At 36.7% G+C, this 18,494-nt stretch overlaps 1 protein-coding gene across 1 annotated transcript in view; it reads right to left on the minus strand.

Annotated features, from left to right (window-relative positions):
• Positions 1-3,191: 3,191 nt before the first annotated feature.
• The window catches only part of SCML2 (Scm polycomb group protein like 2), a 98,725-nt gene continuing 83,422 nt past the window's right edge, over positions 3,192-18,494 (minus strand). Inside the window, exons 9-15 of the mRNA XM_006041957.3 lie at positions 16,155-16,281; positions 14,185-14,388; positions 13,076-13,258; positions 10,726-10,839; positions 9,677-9,931; positions 6,119-6,276; positions 3,192-5,018 (exon numbers count right to left, since the gene is read on the minus strand). Of these exons, the coding sequence (XP_006042019.1) occupies positions 4,890-5,018; positions 6,119-6,276; positions 9,677-9,931; positions 10,726-10,839; positions 13,076-13,258; positions 14,185-14,388; positions 16,155-16,281 (1,170 nt within the window). The 3' untranslated portion in view covers positions 3,192-4,889. The remainder of the gene's footprint in view (positions 5,019-6,118; positions 6,277-9,676; positions 9,932-10,725; positions 10,840-13,075; positions 13,259-14,184; positions 14,389-16,154; positions 16,282-18,494) is intronic.

Raw genomic sequence — 18,494 nt, forward strand, 5'->3', positions numbered from 1 at the left:
CAAAGGCTAACAGTTTTGCCAAGCATTGATCACAGCAAACACCCTCTTTCAACAAAACAAGAGAAGACTCCACATGGACATCACCAGATGGTCAATACCGAAATCATATTGCTTATATTCTTTGCAACCAAAGATGGAGAAGCTCTATATAGTCAGCAGAAACAAGACCGGGAGCTGACTGTGGCTCAGATCATGAACTCCTTATTGCCAAATTCAGACTGAAATTGAAAAAAGTAGGGAAAACCACTAGACCATTCAGGTATGACCTACAGTGGAAGAGACAAATAGATTCAAGGGATTAGATCTGATAGACAGAGTGCCTGAAGAACTATGGACGGAGGTTCATGACATTGTACAGGAGGCAGTGATCAAGACCATCCCCAAGAAATAGAAATGCAAAAAGGCAAAATGGTTATCTGAGGAGGCCTTAAAAATAGCTGAGAGGAGAAGAGAAGTGAAAGGCAAAGGAGACAAGGAAAGATGTACCCATTTGAATGCAGAGTTCCAAAGAATAGCAAGGAGAGATAAGAAAGCCTTCCTCAGTGATCAATGCAAAGAAATAGCAGAAAACAATAGCATGCGCAAGACTAGAGATCTCTTCAAGAAAATTAGATACCAAGGGAACATTTCATGCAAAGAGGGGCACAATAAAGGACAGAAATGGTATGGACCTAACAGAATCAAAGGATATTAAGAGGTGGCAAGAATATACAGAAGAACTATGCATAGAAGATCTTTATGACCCAGATAACCACGATAGTGCGCTCACTCACCTAGAGCCAGACATCCTGGAATGCGAAGTCAAGTAGGCCTTAAGAAGCATCACTAGAAACAAAGCTAGTAGAGGTGATGGAATTCCAGTTGAGCTCTTTCAAATCCTGGAAGATGATGCTGTGAAAGTGCTGCACTCAATATGCCAGCAAATTTGGAAAACTTAGTAGTGGCCACAGGACTAGAAAAGGTCAGTTTTCATTCCAATCCCACACAAAGGCAATGCCAATGAATGTTCAAACTACCACACAATTGGCACTAATTTCACATGCTAGCAAAGTAATGCTTAAAATTCTCCAAGACAAGCTTCAATAGTACACGAATCATGAATTTCCAGATGTTCAAGCTGCATGCAGAAAAGGCAGAGGAACCAGAGGTCAATTTGCCAACATCCATTGGATCATCAAAAAAGCAAGAGTTCCAGAAAAACATCTACTTCTGCTTTATTGACTACACCAAAGCCTTTGAGTGTGTAGATCACAACAAACTGTGGAAAATTCTGAAAGAGATGGGAACACCAGACCATCTGACCTACCTCCTGAGAAATGTGTATGCAAGTCAAGAAGCAACAGTTAGGGCCAGACATGGAACAACAGACTGGTTCCCAATTGGGAAAGGAGTGCATCAAGGCTGTATACTGTCACTCTGCTTATTTAACTTATATGCAGAGTACATCATGTGAAATGCCGGGCTGGATGAAGCACAAACTGGAATCAAGATTGCCAGGAGAAATATCAATAACCTCAGATACGCAGATGACACCACCCTTACGGCAAAGTGAAGAGGTACTAAAGAGCCTCTTGATGAAGGTGAAAGAGAATGAAAAAGTTGGCTTAAAACTCAACATTCAGAAAACGAAGATCATGGCATCTGGTCCCATCACTTCATGGCAAATAGATGGGGAAACAATGCAAAGTGACAGACTTTTATTTTCTTGGGCTCCAAAATCACTGCAGACGGTGACTGCAGCCATGAAATTAAGAGGCTCGCTCCTTGGAAGAAAAGCTATCACCAACCTAAACAGCATATTATAAAGCAGAGACTACTTTGCTGACAAAGGTCCATCTAGTCAAAGCTATGGTTTTTTCAGTAGCCATGTATGGATGTGAGAGTTGGACTATAAATAAAGCTGAGCGCAGAAGAATTGATGCTTTTGAACTGTGGTGTTGGAGAAGACTCTTAAGAGTCCCTTGGACTGCAAGGAGTTCAAACCAGTCAATCCTAAAGGAAATCAGTCCTGAATATTCATTGGAAGGACTGATGCTGAAGCTGAAACTCCAATACTTTGGCCACCTAATGAGAAGAATTGACTCATTGGAAAAGCCCCTGCTGCTGGGAAAGATTGAAGGTGGGAGCAGAAGGGGACAAGAGAGGATGAGCTGGTTGAATGGCATCACCAACTTGATGGACAAGAGTTTGAGTAAGCTCCAGGAGTTGGTGATGGACAGGGAAGCACGGCATGCAGCAGTCCATGGGTTCACAAAGAGTGAAACTTGACTCAGCAACTGAACTGAACTGATGGCTTTTTTATGCTTATAGAGATAGTCCCAATTTAGGGTCTGGGAAGTTCTACTCTGGACCATGTACTATAAGACTCTCCAATCATTAGAAGTTACAAAGACAAAAATCAGAAAGCAAATGCTTGATGTGTCCAGAGGGCTTTGGTGCTCAAGTTGCAGAGTCCTGCTCCTTACAGGAGGTTGAAGGATGGACTGAGAGGGAAAACTAGAGCACAGATTAATTAAGTTCACAGGTAAACCATGTAACATGGCATGACAGTCCCTGGACAAAAATTTACAAACCCCACAGTGAAAATCGACACCCGCTACTCTAGTTACTTGAGATTATCATCCCTGGAGCCTCAACTGGGGCCCGGTCATCTCCAATGAACAGTGGTAAGTTTCTGGATTCCAAGGCACCAGTTCCTGGGACAGGTGGGCTGAGGGGTCGAATCTTGAAGGTGATTCAACCACAACCCTGAGCCTCCAGGGCTTTTCCAGCACATAAGTTGGGAGAGTTGAAGGCTGAGTAGCAGCATAGCTTCTGGCCCCCAGCGGCAAAAGCACAGTCATAAAAAAAAAGCACAGGTCATAAACTCTGGTGAGATGAGGGATCCGGGGGGCACTGCCATTTTCTAGCATGCTTTCATCATCACCAAAGTAACAAAAGCTTTGAGTACAGATAAAGCTCATTGATTTAACTTCTTATTGCCTCCCTGGGGTCTCATTTAAGGCCCTTGCAAAAGATAAGCCCTTTGCTCCTAAGAATCTGTTTACCAGTAGAATGAGGCCAAGTGTTAAAACCAAGTATTTGGACACATAAAAACACAAACTTACTAGAGTACTTCTTTTTCAACTGTAACTGATTCATACATTAATATAATGTGGTAAAAGCAAGTAAAATCAAATCTGAGGCTTTCACATTAACTGAGGTTATTTAACTTTATTATATTTTAAAATCTGAAGACTGTAAAACAGTATTTATACAAACACCTGAGGACTGTTTAAATGGGCACAGCATCTTCACACAAACAATTTGAGAGAAGACAGTTTAAATTAGAATTTTTGTCTTAAAACACAAAGTGAATAACATAGATGAAACCACCCTTTAAATAGTAGCATTCTCATATAAAGTACATTTGGTTTTCTAAAAAAGAAAATGTACATTCTTGCCCCTGGTGTACATTTTATTGGCATTTATAACAAATGGCTAATACTTTTAGCACAGATTCTCATAGCTTATAAACATTACACCAAAGTTGTACAAAGTAATAACAATTAACATATAGCACCATTTTCCCTCAAAAGTTCTAACTTTAAAAATAAAACCCAAAACGATAAGTCAGAATTAATGCATCTTCCAAAATTTAGCAGAATAAATGGCTCAGAACTAAGCAAATTAACTAACAACATTGCATAGGACAGAGAACTTCCCTGTATGGAAACCAATCTGTGGATTGTTTCTTATCCCCTGAAGACTAAGATGAGAGGTACTAGTGATAGCAAATGATGCAAATATTTTTTCAGAATAAAAACATCCAACTATATAAATAGTTCACCATTACCTCTGTGGCAATGCAAAGTGCCATATTAAATTCAAAAAGAACAGGTTAACTTGTTTGAATACCTACAAGTATAGAATAATATATAAATACAGTATTGAATTCATATGAGGAATAAACATAGACAATAAAATATATATATTTTAAAATTTGGGCACAGGTGTCTTCATGTAAGGGCTTTCCTGATAGCTAAGTTGGGAAAGACTTCGCCTGCAATGCAGGAGACCCCGGTTCGATTCTTGGGTTGGGAACATCCACTGGAGAAGGGATAGTCTTCTTCATATAAAGATGTGAGAAAGAATCCCAAGTTAAATGTCTAAGCTTGGAGAAAATATGTAAAGTTTAGAAATAACAGGTATTTCATTGAAAAAATTTAATTGGACTCCATCAAAACCACCCTTGTAGTATAATATCTCCTGCATAGAACAACTACTCTATAATTGTTCAAAATTCATCAAAAACTGATAAAAACACTTTAAGAAAGTTTATAAGCTTGTTTTTTCTTTAAATATTAACAAATACAACATATAGAGAAATAGTAACGAAAGGAAGATAATTTATATGGCTATTCCCTTTCAGGAAATTGATAGAACACAAACAGAACATTGCAGTAACAGACAAAGTATTTGAAAAAGAGATGATATCTATAGTTGCATCTTTAAATTCTCATCTAAGGAAAACTTCGTGTGAATTTCATTAGAGAGCCTGTCAGTCCCTGATACTTTCCCCTTTGGGATTTAGCTGTTTTGGTTTTACATATATACATTAACCAAAATCAAAGGTGTTTCTTTGTTTCCTGCATGAAGTGTATTTGTAAACTCTACAATAAAATAATAAACAGAGATAAAGAACTACCAATTTGAATATGCTAATACTAACATGTTAATGGCTTTTAAAGAAGTAGACTGGACTTATAATAGAGTTCTGCAATTCTGGATATAATGTAGTTTTAGAGGAACTGTCTACAAAACAAAAATTGCTATGAGAATAAAAATACTTTTACATTAAAAGTTATCAAAACAACTGAAAATTATGTCTAATCTAAACATATATTTTTTCAATTGTATTTTCCTTCTTTAAGTTTTTCAATATAATAACATAACTTTAAGGCTGGCCCCAGTTTCAGCCCCATATACTTCATAATCACATCACTTTTGAGTAGTAGCAGAGCCTTCCCATCAATTTCCTATAGAGAGAAATAAATTATAATTATTAGCACTGTTTCACATTTTGTCAAGTTACTTACATATAAGAACATGTAAATAGAGAGTAGCTGTACATTCTCAATATATATTCTCTGAATATGCATTTATTATTAAAAACTATTAAAAACATAACTTATGTGAAACATCATTTGAAAATTTCTAAATTCACTTCAAACTTTAAGAAAAAGTAAACTTAACCCAGTATCTTTGAAGAATGGCCTTTAGCATCAAACTGTCTGATTTTAAAAACTATGTGTTGAATATAATACCATGTATCTATGACAAATGGTAGATAGAAAACTATGAATTGTAGAAATGAATTTCAGACAGTCATTAACTTTCTTAGAAAGGCTGGGAATGTATGTCAGCATTAATGCAAACTGTAAATGTGCTAAACGGTGTTGTCTTTATGTTGAAAGCAATTCACCTAATTATGTGAAGCTAATTAGATGCTAAAACATATTACTGATTTTCTTACAATATGAAAAAGGATACAAAAGGATACATTTGGTCATGAATTTGATTTGTTAGAAAAGACTATAAACATTATTTAACAGACACAAGGTATCCTCCTAATACTATTTATTTGCTTAATAAACCAATTTATGTTTTGGAAGTATGTTTGATTTTCCTGAGTTCTGATTTAAAATAAAGCTGCACTTAATCTTATACAGTTACTGGATTCATCAGGCATCGTAATAAGAAGGACACCATGTTACAAAGGTGGTCATTCCCTCCTACTCACAATCCCAGGGCCAAGCAGGGAGCAGGTGGGGAGAAGGATCTTTGTAGCTGGTCTTACAAAGGAGAATACACCTGAGAGTGGCCATGCTGAATCATCTTCTCTTGAGAACTCAAAGACGTGTAAATATGTTAGGGACTTGGGTACCCATTTAAAGCACAGATCCAGCCTCTATCCTTTAAGGATCTAACTTTGGGCAAAGTGAACTCTCTCAAATATGGGAAAATCAGTTGATAGGGTTCCCCCACCATCCACACTAATCAGTAACCAACTGAAGGGCCTGCAGAGAGATAATTCAAAGTCATTACATCAGGAAAACTGGATCAAAAGATACATTACATGTTGCCTGAAGAGGTCAGCAAGGGGGCCTGACTTCTGAGGATCTTTATGTTTCATAAACTGTATCACTTCATCCACAGACCAGGTTTCAGGGTCCTTAGAGAAGCCTTGCTTCAGGACACTGGGGTCAGGTACAGCTATATAACTTGGAGCTTCAACTGGGGGGAAAAAAGACAAATCATACTTGACCTGATCATTATCCTGAAAGAAAAGATGTTAAGCAAGGAATAATTTTATCATTCCTGGAATGTTCTGTGAAGTACTCCAGCATGGACCTAGGATTCCAAAGGTAAAATTTAGTGAAAGCCTAGATAAAGATAACCTGAGGATAGCTACCCAAGAATGTCCCACTTGACCTCCTCCAAACAACAAAAGCAACTTCAGAATGTACCCTAGAGTTTCAAAGATCATGATACAGACCAAGCAATCCAAGGCCTCTTTGACCACAGGCAAATACAGAAAAAGACCTGTAACTTAGGTTAAATCAAGGTTAATCTAAGCTAACCTATTGCTCCCTTCCTTTAAGTATTTTGAAGAATTTCTCTCAATCTTCCTCCTCTTGAGAAGACTCAAGATTAGGTTTGAGTCTTTTACTAGGTAATTGCAATGAAAATCCAAAAAATTTAGAGTTTTATAATTGTTTAAATTAATTCACTTTAATCAATAAATTTTCAATAAACCATATTATCTCTTGAGAACCAAATTAGTTCTTTTACTGAATCTGTCCCATGTATTCAATAAAGATTATTTTTAGCATCAATTTATTCTTTAAACTCCTGTCTCTCAAGGCTTAAATGCTTACTTGAATTTTGAAGAAAACAAGATTATTTTGTACTTAGTTAGGTCAGAAGCAACTTTAACATTATACGGAATATCTCTTTCAAATTTTACTGCATAGTGATACATATTTTGGTTGAAGGTTTATATATTTAAAAAGAAATCAAAACATGAAATAATTTAAGTGCTCATACCCCAAAAAGTTATAGTTTTGCTATTCACTAAGTTGTACTCAAAATTTCTTTCTGTCCAGACACGTATTCATTTCCTTAACCAGAGTGCCTGACTCTCTAAAGTTAGTATATGATAACAGAAGCGGGTTTGGTGCTTTGCTAGGAAGATTTGTTTCTCTAAACAAAGACCATCAACACAAATTTGATCTTTTCGTGTGTGTGAATTACCCAAAAGTGAACCTTTTCTTTCCTGTCATCTGTGCTCTAACCATTTTAGGGAGAAGTATTCTGGGTATTCACCCAAGGAAAGGGCAAAGAAAACAGAAGATGTAAGAACTTCCAATGGTAAATTTTTGGTGTAGCTTAGAATTTTATATATTTTCTTTTTAAATATTTTAACTTTGATGTGAAATAAAAATTCTTTACTAAAATCTATCCTACTTTCTCCTTGAGAAAGAAATGGCAACCCACTCCAGTACCCTTGCCTGGAAAATCCCATGGACAGAGGAGCCTAGTAGGCTATACAGCCCATGGGGGTCGCAAAGAGTTGGACATGACTGAGTGACTTCACTTCACTCACATCCTACTTTCTACTTGTCAGAAATAAAAATGTTGGTCTACCAAGAAATGCTGCTAGGTTGTATCAACTCGAGTAAAAGTGATGATGATACAGACCACATCATGCCTGAGGCAGTCTAACAATTCAGACAGAAAAGTCTTCTCCTTTAACTCAAGAAAGACTCAATTTAATATTTAAAAAATTACTGGCAAGGCTAATCATACCTCTAAATTAACATATATTTGTGGGATTTTTTGTTTCTGTCATCAGAATCTGGTATGGGTTATGTCTTGATGTAAAAATAGGATTTCTGGTATAAAATTATAATTTTGTATTAAAAATAAAACAGCTGTGAGCCCACCTATCTCTAATCTACCATGGAAAAATACTTTAATTGGGCCCATATCTTCAAGACAATCAAAGAAGGTTATAAACATTACATTAGTAGTAGTATTCACATAATTATATGAAAAATAATTAAAGTCCAGTCACACTCTTCTCCTTAATGGCTCTGTCTTATATACACTAGGCTATCAGTAAATATTTCTGGTATAAATGAAATGAAAGTGACTTGATTTTATCCCAGATGATACTGAATTCTTTCCTTTAATAAAAATCAACAATTTGTTTCATTCAAATATTGGGGTGGGGCAGGGCAGGATGTTGTCTGAGTATCATCAGAAATAAAGGTAGACTCAGCTGTAAGCAACAGTTCCAACACCTTAAAGAAAATAAAGTGAAACGCTTACCTATTCTCTGAAGATGTACATACAGCCCTGGAGTCAGAGTGCCTGGACTGGCCAAGCCACTTTCTAGTTGGGAGACCTTAGTTAAGCAACTTCTCAGATTTCTCACCTGAAAATGTTTACCACCACCTACATCTTGAGAAACTGTTGTAAATATGTAATGCATGAAGCAATGTAAAATATTATGTGCTGGCACATAATATCAGATGGTAATGAAGATGATGATGAGTTTATTACTATTAAGTAACGTTATTACTATTAAGGCTTTCCACACCTAGGAAGACTAGAAGCTAGCATCCTCAAACCCCAAAACAGGCTACTTTGGCATGGTAGTGTTAGATATACATTTGGAAGTGAGATTCAGCATTAGAAGTAACCTTTAGAGCATTCTTCTAAGAAGGCCTATCTTCATAAGCTCATATAGTGACAATATCTAAAAACTTACGATACACTACCCCTTTATAAAATGAACATCTATCTTTAGATTCTTTACAAAAATCACTCCAAACCCAGAGACAATCTATATGGGGAAATGAGATGGGAGTGACAATATTAAATGTGTCACAGCATGTGTACAGATGATATCCATGATAAAAGGCAAGGGAGTGAGTTGATTCCTACTTCCTGTATTCCTCAACCTTGCCTAAATGCCTATCTGGTGAAAAAAGACAAAACACTTATTCCCTCCACCCCAACATCCTTAATCTTTAAAAGGGTACAGGATAGAGCTATCTTTGCACGTGGAAGGCTGTTCTGGCTCTTTCTAAATGAGTGGTAGGATGCTATACAGTTTATACACATCATGCTCTCCTGGTCGGTGTGAGGGAATGACTGAGAGTGTGGAAAACAGGGAAATGGCTGCAGCAACAGGATGCCAGAGCCTAGATCTGGGAGCCAAGTACAGGCTGGGGCCAGGAAAGGTCTCAAGAGGGACAAGGAAGGGAGCACATCAGAATGAAGAGGGAGTGCATCCTTCCACGCCTCCGAGTCATACGAGGTTTGTGAGTCCAGACAGTATCCAAGGAAATGAGAAACTACAATGGAATGAAAACCAATAAAATAAGAAGTCTCTATCAGAAACATGATTGGTGATCCAGATCCCCAGAAACAGTTCTGTAATGCCATGAGGATTAGAGCATCTGCAGCAGCTTGGCCCTGACAATGATGTGAAGGGGAGGACTCTTAGCTCCTTAATTTTGACAATTTCTTCAATGTGATAAACTCTCAGGGGATGATGTGGGGCATAGGAACCTTAAGGGGAAAGACAAACCCATCAGATGAGAATCATTGTTTTGGAAAATACCTTCACTTTCCCTCTGCACTTCAAATTCAACTTCAAGCTGACTACTCTTGATAGGTGATTTGGTCTCCACTACTTTGAGGCTTGAGGTGCACCGCATACTTTGAGAACCATTCGTGGAGACTGGAGTATGAGTGCTTATAGGATTTTTTCTGGCAGGACTCAAAGAATTTGCTGAACTAAGTGGTGACTTCTTGGACTCTTCAGAAAGCTTTTCCTTTTTGGCCATGCCATCTTCCTCAGAAGGTAATACTTCCTCTACAAGAAAAAAATAAAAAAATTCGAAGGCAATAAGAAAAAAGACAGAGGCAATTATCTTCAACAGACTTACAGTTTGAATACTACTAAAATGTCAAAAATCCCCTAAATTGGCAACAATAGTTTACTTAAGCCATGGTATAATGAACTACAAACCTCTAACACAAAGCACATGGCTATCCCCTTCTTGATTTCACTGTCCTGAAATCCAAATTGATTCTAATGACATCATCTATTTTTCTCATAACTAACCTTTGCCAGTCTTGCCACCAAGACTATGAACACTTCACTAAAACATTTATCTTTACAAATACAGTTCTTACACTATTGGTTTCTAACATTTGCTTACTACTTGAGCACTTAAAAAATGGGGAACACATGTATACCTGTGGCGGATTCATTTTGATATTTGGCAAAACTAATACAGTTATGTAAAGTTTAAAAATAAAATAAAATTTAAATAAAATAAAATAAAATCATATAAAAAAAAACCTTCACTGGAGAAATGTTTTAGGTTTTTCTATTCCTCTTTCTATAAAGCTTTTAGCAATACAAAGCTGAATGGGAATTGCTGCTATAATTTTTTTTCTTTAATCTAAGGAGAAATGACAACTGTGCATTTCTTAAGGGAATGAAGTGCTCAACAAAGCTGCCAAAGTAATAGCTAACTGCCAAACAGATTTGGCAGTTGGGAAATATACTCCCCTATTCCCAACACCAACACTCAACAGCATACATAAGTGATAGCAGAATGACTTTTCTTTCCAATCTTGCAACATGTAACTACTGTTTACCTTCAGAGGGATGCACTATTATTTTGGGTTGCTTAGGAGAGAGAGGAGCAACATAAGGCAAAGGTTGTTCAGAAGGTCGTTTGGTGATTTTCTTTTCCATTATATCTTCTTCTACTGTTTTCAAAAAAAGAGATGTCTGTTTTAACTAATTAATATACTTAAGCATTTTCATATCAACAGCATAAAACACTTCTTTGTATATCATTTGTCTACTATAACTTCATCAATAATCATTTGTTTATGAACAAGATGTGCTCATTTCATCCTATTAAATATTTCAGTGATATACAAGGGTTAAAACCATTATATCTAGGCTTCACTTATTCTAGGGTCATCATATTTTTCTAACTCTCTCAGGCAGCAGTAAGGCAACTAAAAAGGCCTGAGAAAATTGCTCCCATGAACAACAAAGTTTAAGAATTCAGAGAAGTTAGAGTAGATAGAGTACAAAGAACACTCCATTTTATAGGTAACAATCCTGGCCTAGGGCTACTCTTAAAACAATTCTATTGCTTACTTATCATTCAACCAAATGCATTTCTTCTTAAAAGACCATTCTTTAAGGCATAATCCTAAAATGAATCAATATTTTGATTTAATCTCCAACTAAAAGGAAAAATAAAGTACAATAAAAATCTATAAAGTAGGATAATAGATCTTCAGAAAGGAGACAGACTGCAATGACAAAGTACCAAAGTCAAACTTCATCTAGTTAAAAATGGCTAAGGGTCAGGCATGTCCCTTAAAATCCTCTGATAAGTAATTTTTAACCATCCTGTTACTGACTGATTACGAATGAGTCTAAAAGCGTTCTTGACTTTTGATTTTATTTTTAATCATCAACTATAAAAATCAACAGCCAAAACATATTTCAGTGAATAAGACGTATTTCTACAATTAGGACTGTTAAGTTCTAAGAAAAGAAATAACTGACTTTTTTCATACCAATTTACTGATACAGAAAATTTGAACACTAAAGTATACAGTTTCTATGGTTTTCTATAGGTATTTACTTCAGAATTATAGCAAGATCAGAAAAATTCTTTACTTACCTTTTATGTACAACATTATAATACTTTATGAAAAGTTTATGAAGCTAGTATATGGTCTACTATCTGGGATTGATACAAACATAAAACTGATTCTTGACTTCTGTTTCTGGGTACTATAGTAAGCTAAGGCATGAAACTGTTCTTGCAGAGTAATTAGAAAAAGCCAGATAATTTACAAAGTACTTTAAAAGTCATCATAGAGAGGCACTTCCAAGATGACTGATTAAGGACTTTCCATTCTTTCATAGAACTAATGACAGCACTGGCAAAATCAACTTCTTCAAAACTCTGGATGTTAACAAAAGGCTTAAGTGAGTGAAAGCCACTCAGTCATGTCTGACTTTTCTGACCCCATGGACTATAGCCTGCCAGGCTCCTCTGTCCATGGAATTCTCCAGGCCAGAATACTGGAATGGGTAGCCATTCCCTTCTCCAGGGGATCTTCCCAACCCAGGGATTGAGCCCAGGTCTCCTGCACTGCAGGCGATTCTTTACTGTCTGAGCCACCAGGGAAGCCCAAGAATACTGGAATGGGTAGCCTATCCCTTCTCCAGGGGATACAACAACCAAAAAAGCGTTTATTCAAGAAAAATGGCTGAATATCAGAACAACAAATTCTGTGACATTTTAGCTTCCCCCATCTTAATCTCAGTTTTTCAGCAGTTTTGCAAACCAATAGCTTCGCAACTAAAGTAGCTGTGAAAGCCAGCAGCCTAACACTGGAAGGGGCACAAAGCATTTGGAATTCTACAAAAGCTTCACCCTCAGAGAACTGTCTCTGAAAACCTCTGATCTCTAGGTTTGTTTTATTTGACCTAAATCGGAGGCTGCTCTGTGTGAACAGTCCTATCTCCAAAGCACTGGTCAAAAATTAAACCAAATCAAAACCAAAAAAACCACAACAGTGGCAAATGTTTAGTGGTGAAGCTCTCTGAGGCAGGATTATCAGTTGGGGCTGACAAAAAGCTTGACCAAAAGAACGGGAGAATGAGATGTCCATTAGGACACTTAGAAAAGCACTGAGATATTCCTGCAAATCTGTAAGGCCCTATGTATGTGCGTGGCTTTATGAATGCTTAGGGAAGACTTTGGGAGGCCCTAATCTTTCATTTCTTGACAACTATGAAGTTCTGCAAGGAATGTTGAAGGTAAGTTTCAACACACACACAAAAAACCCTTGACAAAGGCTGGAAGATATACTGGTTCTGGGCACTTAGGAAAATCCCCTGTATAATCATTAGCTGACCACTAAGGTGTTTGAATGTAAGATTAGTATAAAATTTTACATTTTCTCTTACCTGGTTTATTTTGATCATTCTCTTCAGGACTATGAGTATTACCTCTATAAGAGCTAAAAGGCTGGCTACTCAAAAGGTTATCACACTGCAGGCTGTGGCACAAGTTCTCAAGAAAGCGAAGAACAAATGATGCACTGTTCACTGGAGGCAGCTGGATGGAATGAATTTCCCCATCAAAAGCAGCTATGAAAAGATGTCAGAGTCACATCATAAAAAGATGAGAACCATAACATCAACAACAAAAAAGCCATCAATATAGGAAACATAAATCTAATGTGTGATTTTTGTAATTTATCAAAGAATAATCTTAAATTATATAAGTTCCTCTCATTCAAACACAATAGTCCGAAGAAAAGCATTCTCATTTAAAAATATTCATAAAGTAAACAACAACAATAGAAACCCACTGATCTACAATACTTTCTACTCTTCCAAACATTGACTGAAGTGATTGAGTGAAGCTGCTCAGTCATGTCCAACTCTTTACAACCCCATGGACTGTAGCCCACCAGGCTCCTCCGTCCATGGGATTCTCCAGGCAAGAATACTGGAGTGGGTTGCCATTTCCTTCTCCAGGGGATCTTCCCGACCCAGGGATCGAACCCAGGTCTCCCGCATTGCAGGCAGTCGCTTTAACCTCTGAGCCACCAGGGAAGCCATGGGTACAAATGCAGTATCTGATTACACAATCATGAGAGCCATATGTATCTTATCCCTTAATCACTTCTTGAATCACATTTTTATTTAGAGATTCTTATATATTAGTCTGTTTTCTAAAAAAAAAATTAAAATATATTAATATAAACCTCACTTTATCTATAGTGAGCTTAATAAAGAAGGTAAAAGGAAAAATCTGTACCTCTTACCTCAATTTACAGTATTACTGACATTATTAGTTTATTTAGAAAGTTAAACTTTTCAAAACGGTTAAAAGTCTATAAACATATAATTATTATAAATATTCTATATATTAACAAAATAAATATTCGATTATCATTAATAGAATAAAAAATTAGAAAATAATCTATGTATTTTATAAAATCTTTGCCTTCTTGAAACCTAAAATCCAATTAGAGAACAAAAGCTGATAAAGGATTAGATGTGCATACCGGTTATCACTTCTCCTCCACGATCATCTGGCTTAAGGAATTCAAAAACAGTCTTACTTTGAATGGCACAATCCACACAGGCCTGCACCGTCTGCCGGAGCACCACATTGACAGGGCCTGGGCCAAAGTGGTCTGGCAGCTGCTGGATTTTGTTCTGATCCAGGTGAGGGCCACAGTTTCCATGTTTGTTTATATAGACACAGACTTGATGAAAAATGTGTATATAGATATAACAATGAGATTGGTTAGAAGGAACACAAACACTACATAATCACTATATATCCCATTAGCCACACTTCACTCAAAGAGAAACTAAACATAGTTAATATCAATGATCATTTCTGTTACCTAAAAATATATAAACATAGTTTCACATTGTATAAATACATTAAACCTAGAAAGAAATAATCCAAAAGCTTCTTCAATTTTCTAGATTTCTGTCCAAACTAATTATAGAAACAATAGAAGTTTTAGTAGCATCACAAAACAATTCTTTGCACATTCCCATATTAGATAAAAATGGCTTAGAGACAAGAATATTTTCACTTTTTTACTGCAGTCACAGTGCAAGAATTTTCTTTCAAAACTGGTCATGTTAGCACATTCCTTTTGGACCGAATTTATTTTAACTCAACAATACTGCATTTATTCATTACATAGTATTTTCTAAAGTAACCACATAATTTAAGATATGTGTCACAGTAAGTTCTAATGACCTGGAGAAAATTTTTCATTAATTTTAAGAAAATAAAAATGTTCTTTCTATACATGCTGAGGTTCAGAAAAGAAAATTTTAAGAATAAATGCTTTCCTTAGTATAATAAAAGCATTTAGCATTTAGAAGTAAATATCCTATAATCACAGTCAAGTTTCCTTAATTTTTCTTCACTGAGAATCAAATTCTAATCAACAATGTAATATGATTATTACCAAAAAGAAAATATATTGTCCCCCTAAATCAAAAGGCATGTTATTTTTCTCCACTGCTTTATTGCAAAATTTTCATCGATATAAAGTCTGTATTTAGTACAATAAAAACCCATTAATCTCACTTTCACCATGTTGAAATATATGATAATTCTCAACTTTTTGGCAACAGCCAGAGGAAGGATCAACCCTGTCATAGAAATATCACCTACTAAAACAACCTGAGGTACTGATGGCCTTGACAAAGTTCTACTGAGCACAAATGAGCTAAACAAGGATTTCAATGTTTATACTCATTTAGTCAGTCTCACCAGCTAATGGACTAAAAATCAGAAATAATTAAGTGACAAAATGGGAAATGTAACAATAATTATTTTTAAAGTGACACCTATTTCAAAAAATTAAACTATAATTTCTTTTTAGTAAGAAAAGAAAAATTGAGGGGAAAAAGTCCAGGGAAGAGAAGAATGTAAGAGAAAGATAATTAAGAATCTAGGAGAGGAAGCAATAAAACTTGCTATTAAAAAAAAACAGGAAGGAATAAGGAAATCTGTAGAAGATGACAAATCAAAGGGATTAATTAGTTTGGGTGCCTGTCATTTCACACTCTTTACACAGCAAACAGCAATTTAAAGTCATCATGTCCCTTGACAGGCAAGGATCTGTGAAAATTTTAAAAGGCATTTAAAAAAGGTTTGAGGTAACTTTAAAAATATATACAAGACAAAAAGACAAATTGTGAAATGAGATAATGGGAAAACGAGAATAGATTTGACAATAATGCAAATGTTATAAATTTTACCAAGAGGGATAAAATATCTTAAGGATGCTGAATTTTCAGGTGACTCATGTATTTAAACAGACTGTTTTTCCTTAACATCAAAATAAACAACTAGAATTTCAAAATATTTTAATATGAAAAATGCTCAAAGAAATGCTTATTATCATCTTTTCTCCCTCTTATTTTATTTTCAGGACTTCAAAGACACTGAATATAATGCAACAAAAGTACTAATTTTATGCTCTTAAAAATACTAATTTACCTGTAGACATCACTATTTTAGATGACCCAGGGAAAACATCTTTATCATATGAAATGTTACCATGTTCTCTGGCCAGTGCATTTTCAGAAGTTGAAGGTGTGGAGCAAATGACAGGAATACGTTTTCCCTGTTAAAAAAGAAAAAATTCCTAGATAAGGAGGTCAGAAAATCATTAGCATCACTGGTCCACAAATGACCAGTGGTCAGAAGTCCTTTGGGATGGAAATTTCTTTATTACAAATTGTAGTACTTTTCAAACTGTGCTAAGAGGGGACCATAAGCTAGTCAAGTAGGAGAGAAAGAGACCAAGAGACTGGGATTCCCAATGCTATCCCTGCTCCACCTAGTTATACCATAGCCAAAATAATTATTATATAAAACTTGTGGTTTGTTTGTTGCTTTTTTTGTTTTTTAGCTTCCCAAGTGGCTCAGTGGTAAAGAATCTGCCTGCTAATGCAAGCGATGCAGGGTTCCTGGGTCGGGAAGATGCCCTGGAGGGGAGATGACAACCCACTCCAGTATTCTGCCTGGAGAATCCTATGGACAGAGGAGCCTGATGGGCTACAGTTCATAGGGTCTCAAAGAGTCAAGACACAACTGAGCATGCATGCATCTAAGTTTTATACACTCTGGAAATCTAATCCAGGAATTCATCAAATGAGGTTGGGGAACCTCAACAAGGCAGAGGACAGTTTGTCTTCAGAAAGCAGTCACTCATCTGGGTTTTTACTGTATCTAGCCTGCATTTCTCCATATTACACATGATAATTTTGACAAAATTAAAAGTGGCTTGCTAAAGTCCATACAGAATTATGCCCACTGTATCTGAGAACAAACGTCTTCTGGGTATTGTTAAAAATCACTAGCAGTTTATATTATATCAGCTCTTGGCGTTTTCTAGGAGCTCACTTCAAACAAGACTCTTGAGTATCAGAAAAGAGGACTTTGGGCCTAGAAAAGGTAATAATAGAGATATTTAAAAGGCAGGGACAAAGGAGAAAAAGCAGAACACTCAGTGCTGTTGGATTTTTCTTTGTTTAAATTAGTGACCGTTATCTGGGTTCACAGTATAGCAGTAAATTATGTTATTTTTAAAGTGTTGTTGTTTAGTCACTAAGTTGTGTCTGACTCTTTTTCGACCCCATGGACTGTAGTCTGCCAGGTTCCTCTGTCTATGGGAATTCCCAGGCAAGAATATTTGCCTTCTCCCAGGATCTTCTCCAAGGGTCTTCTCGACTGAGGGATTGAACCTGCATCTCCTGCACTGGCAGGCGAATTCTTCACTGCTGAGCCACCAGGGAAACCCTTTTAAAGTATCAGATCAGATCAGATCAGTCGCTCAGTCATGTCCGACTCTTTGCGACCCCATGAATCGCAGCACGCCAGGCCTCCCTGTCCATCACCAACTCCCGGAGTTCACTGAGACTCACGTCCATCGAGTCGGCGATGCCATCCAGCCATCTCATCCTCTGTCGTCCCCTTCTCCTCCTGCCCCCAATCCCCCCCAGCATCAGAGTCTTTTCCAATGAGTCAACTCTTCGCATGAGGTGGCCAAAGTACTGGAGTTTCGGCTTTAGCATCATTCCTTCCAAAGAAATCCCAGGGCTGATCTCCTTCCGAATGGACTGGTTGGATCTCCTTGCAGTCCAAGGGACTCTCAAGAGTCTTCTCCAACACCACAGTTCAAAAGCATCAATTCTTCAGCGCTCAGCCTTCTTCACAGTCCAACTCTCACATCCATACATGACCACAGGAAAAACCACAGCCTTGACTAGACGAACCTTTGTTGGCAAATAATGTCTCTGCTTTTGAATATGCTATCTAGGTTGGTCATAACCTTCCTTCCAAGGAGTAAGCGTCTTTTAATTTCATGGCTGCAGTCACCATCTGTAGTGATTTTGGAGCCCAAAAAAATAAAGTCTGACACTGTCTCCACTGTTTCCCCATCTATTTCCCATGAAGTATTTTAAAGTATACTGAGTTTTAAATAAACTTCCCCAAAGATAAATACACCCATGCAGTATTTTCAGTGTGGTTTTGAAGAGGTCAAACACTATTCAGTCTTAAGTTGATCCAAGATTCTACACCTTTATACTTAAGAGTATATTTCTTACAGACAAGATGTATTTGGATCCTATATATAACAGTTTACATCTGCTAGTCTCAAAATCCCAATCCCTTTCTCTCCCGCTTCCCCCTTGTAAAAAGCCTTATACACTCTTGGTACATTCCTCAAGGGTGTCATTATACTCTTGTAGTTGTTCAGTCACTAAGTTGTGTACAAATCTTTTGAGCCCACCAGGCTCCTCTGACCATGGGATTTCCCAGGCAAGAATACTT

The sequence above is a fragment of the Bubalus bubalis genome, chromosome X, assembly GCF_019923935.1.
Source record: "Bubalus bubalis isolate 160015118507 breed Murrah chromosome X, NDDB_SH_1, whole genome shotgun sequence".
Taxonomy (NCBI): domain Eukaryota; kingdom Metazoa; phylum Chordata; class Mammalia; order Artiodactyla; family Bovidae; genus Bubalus; species Bubalus bubalis.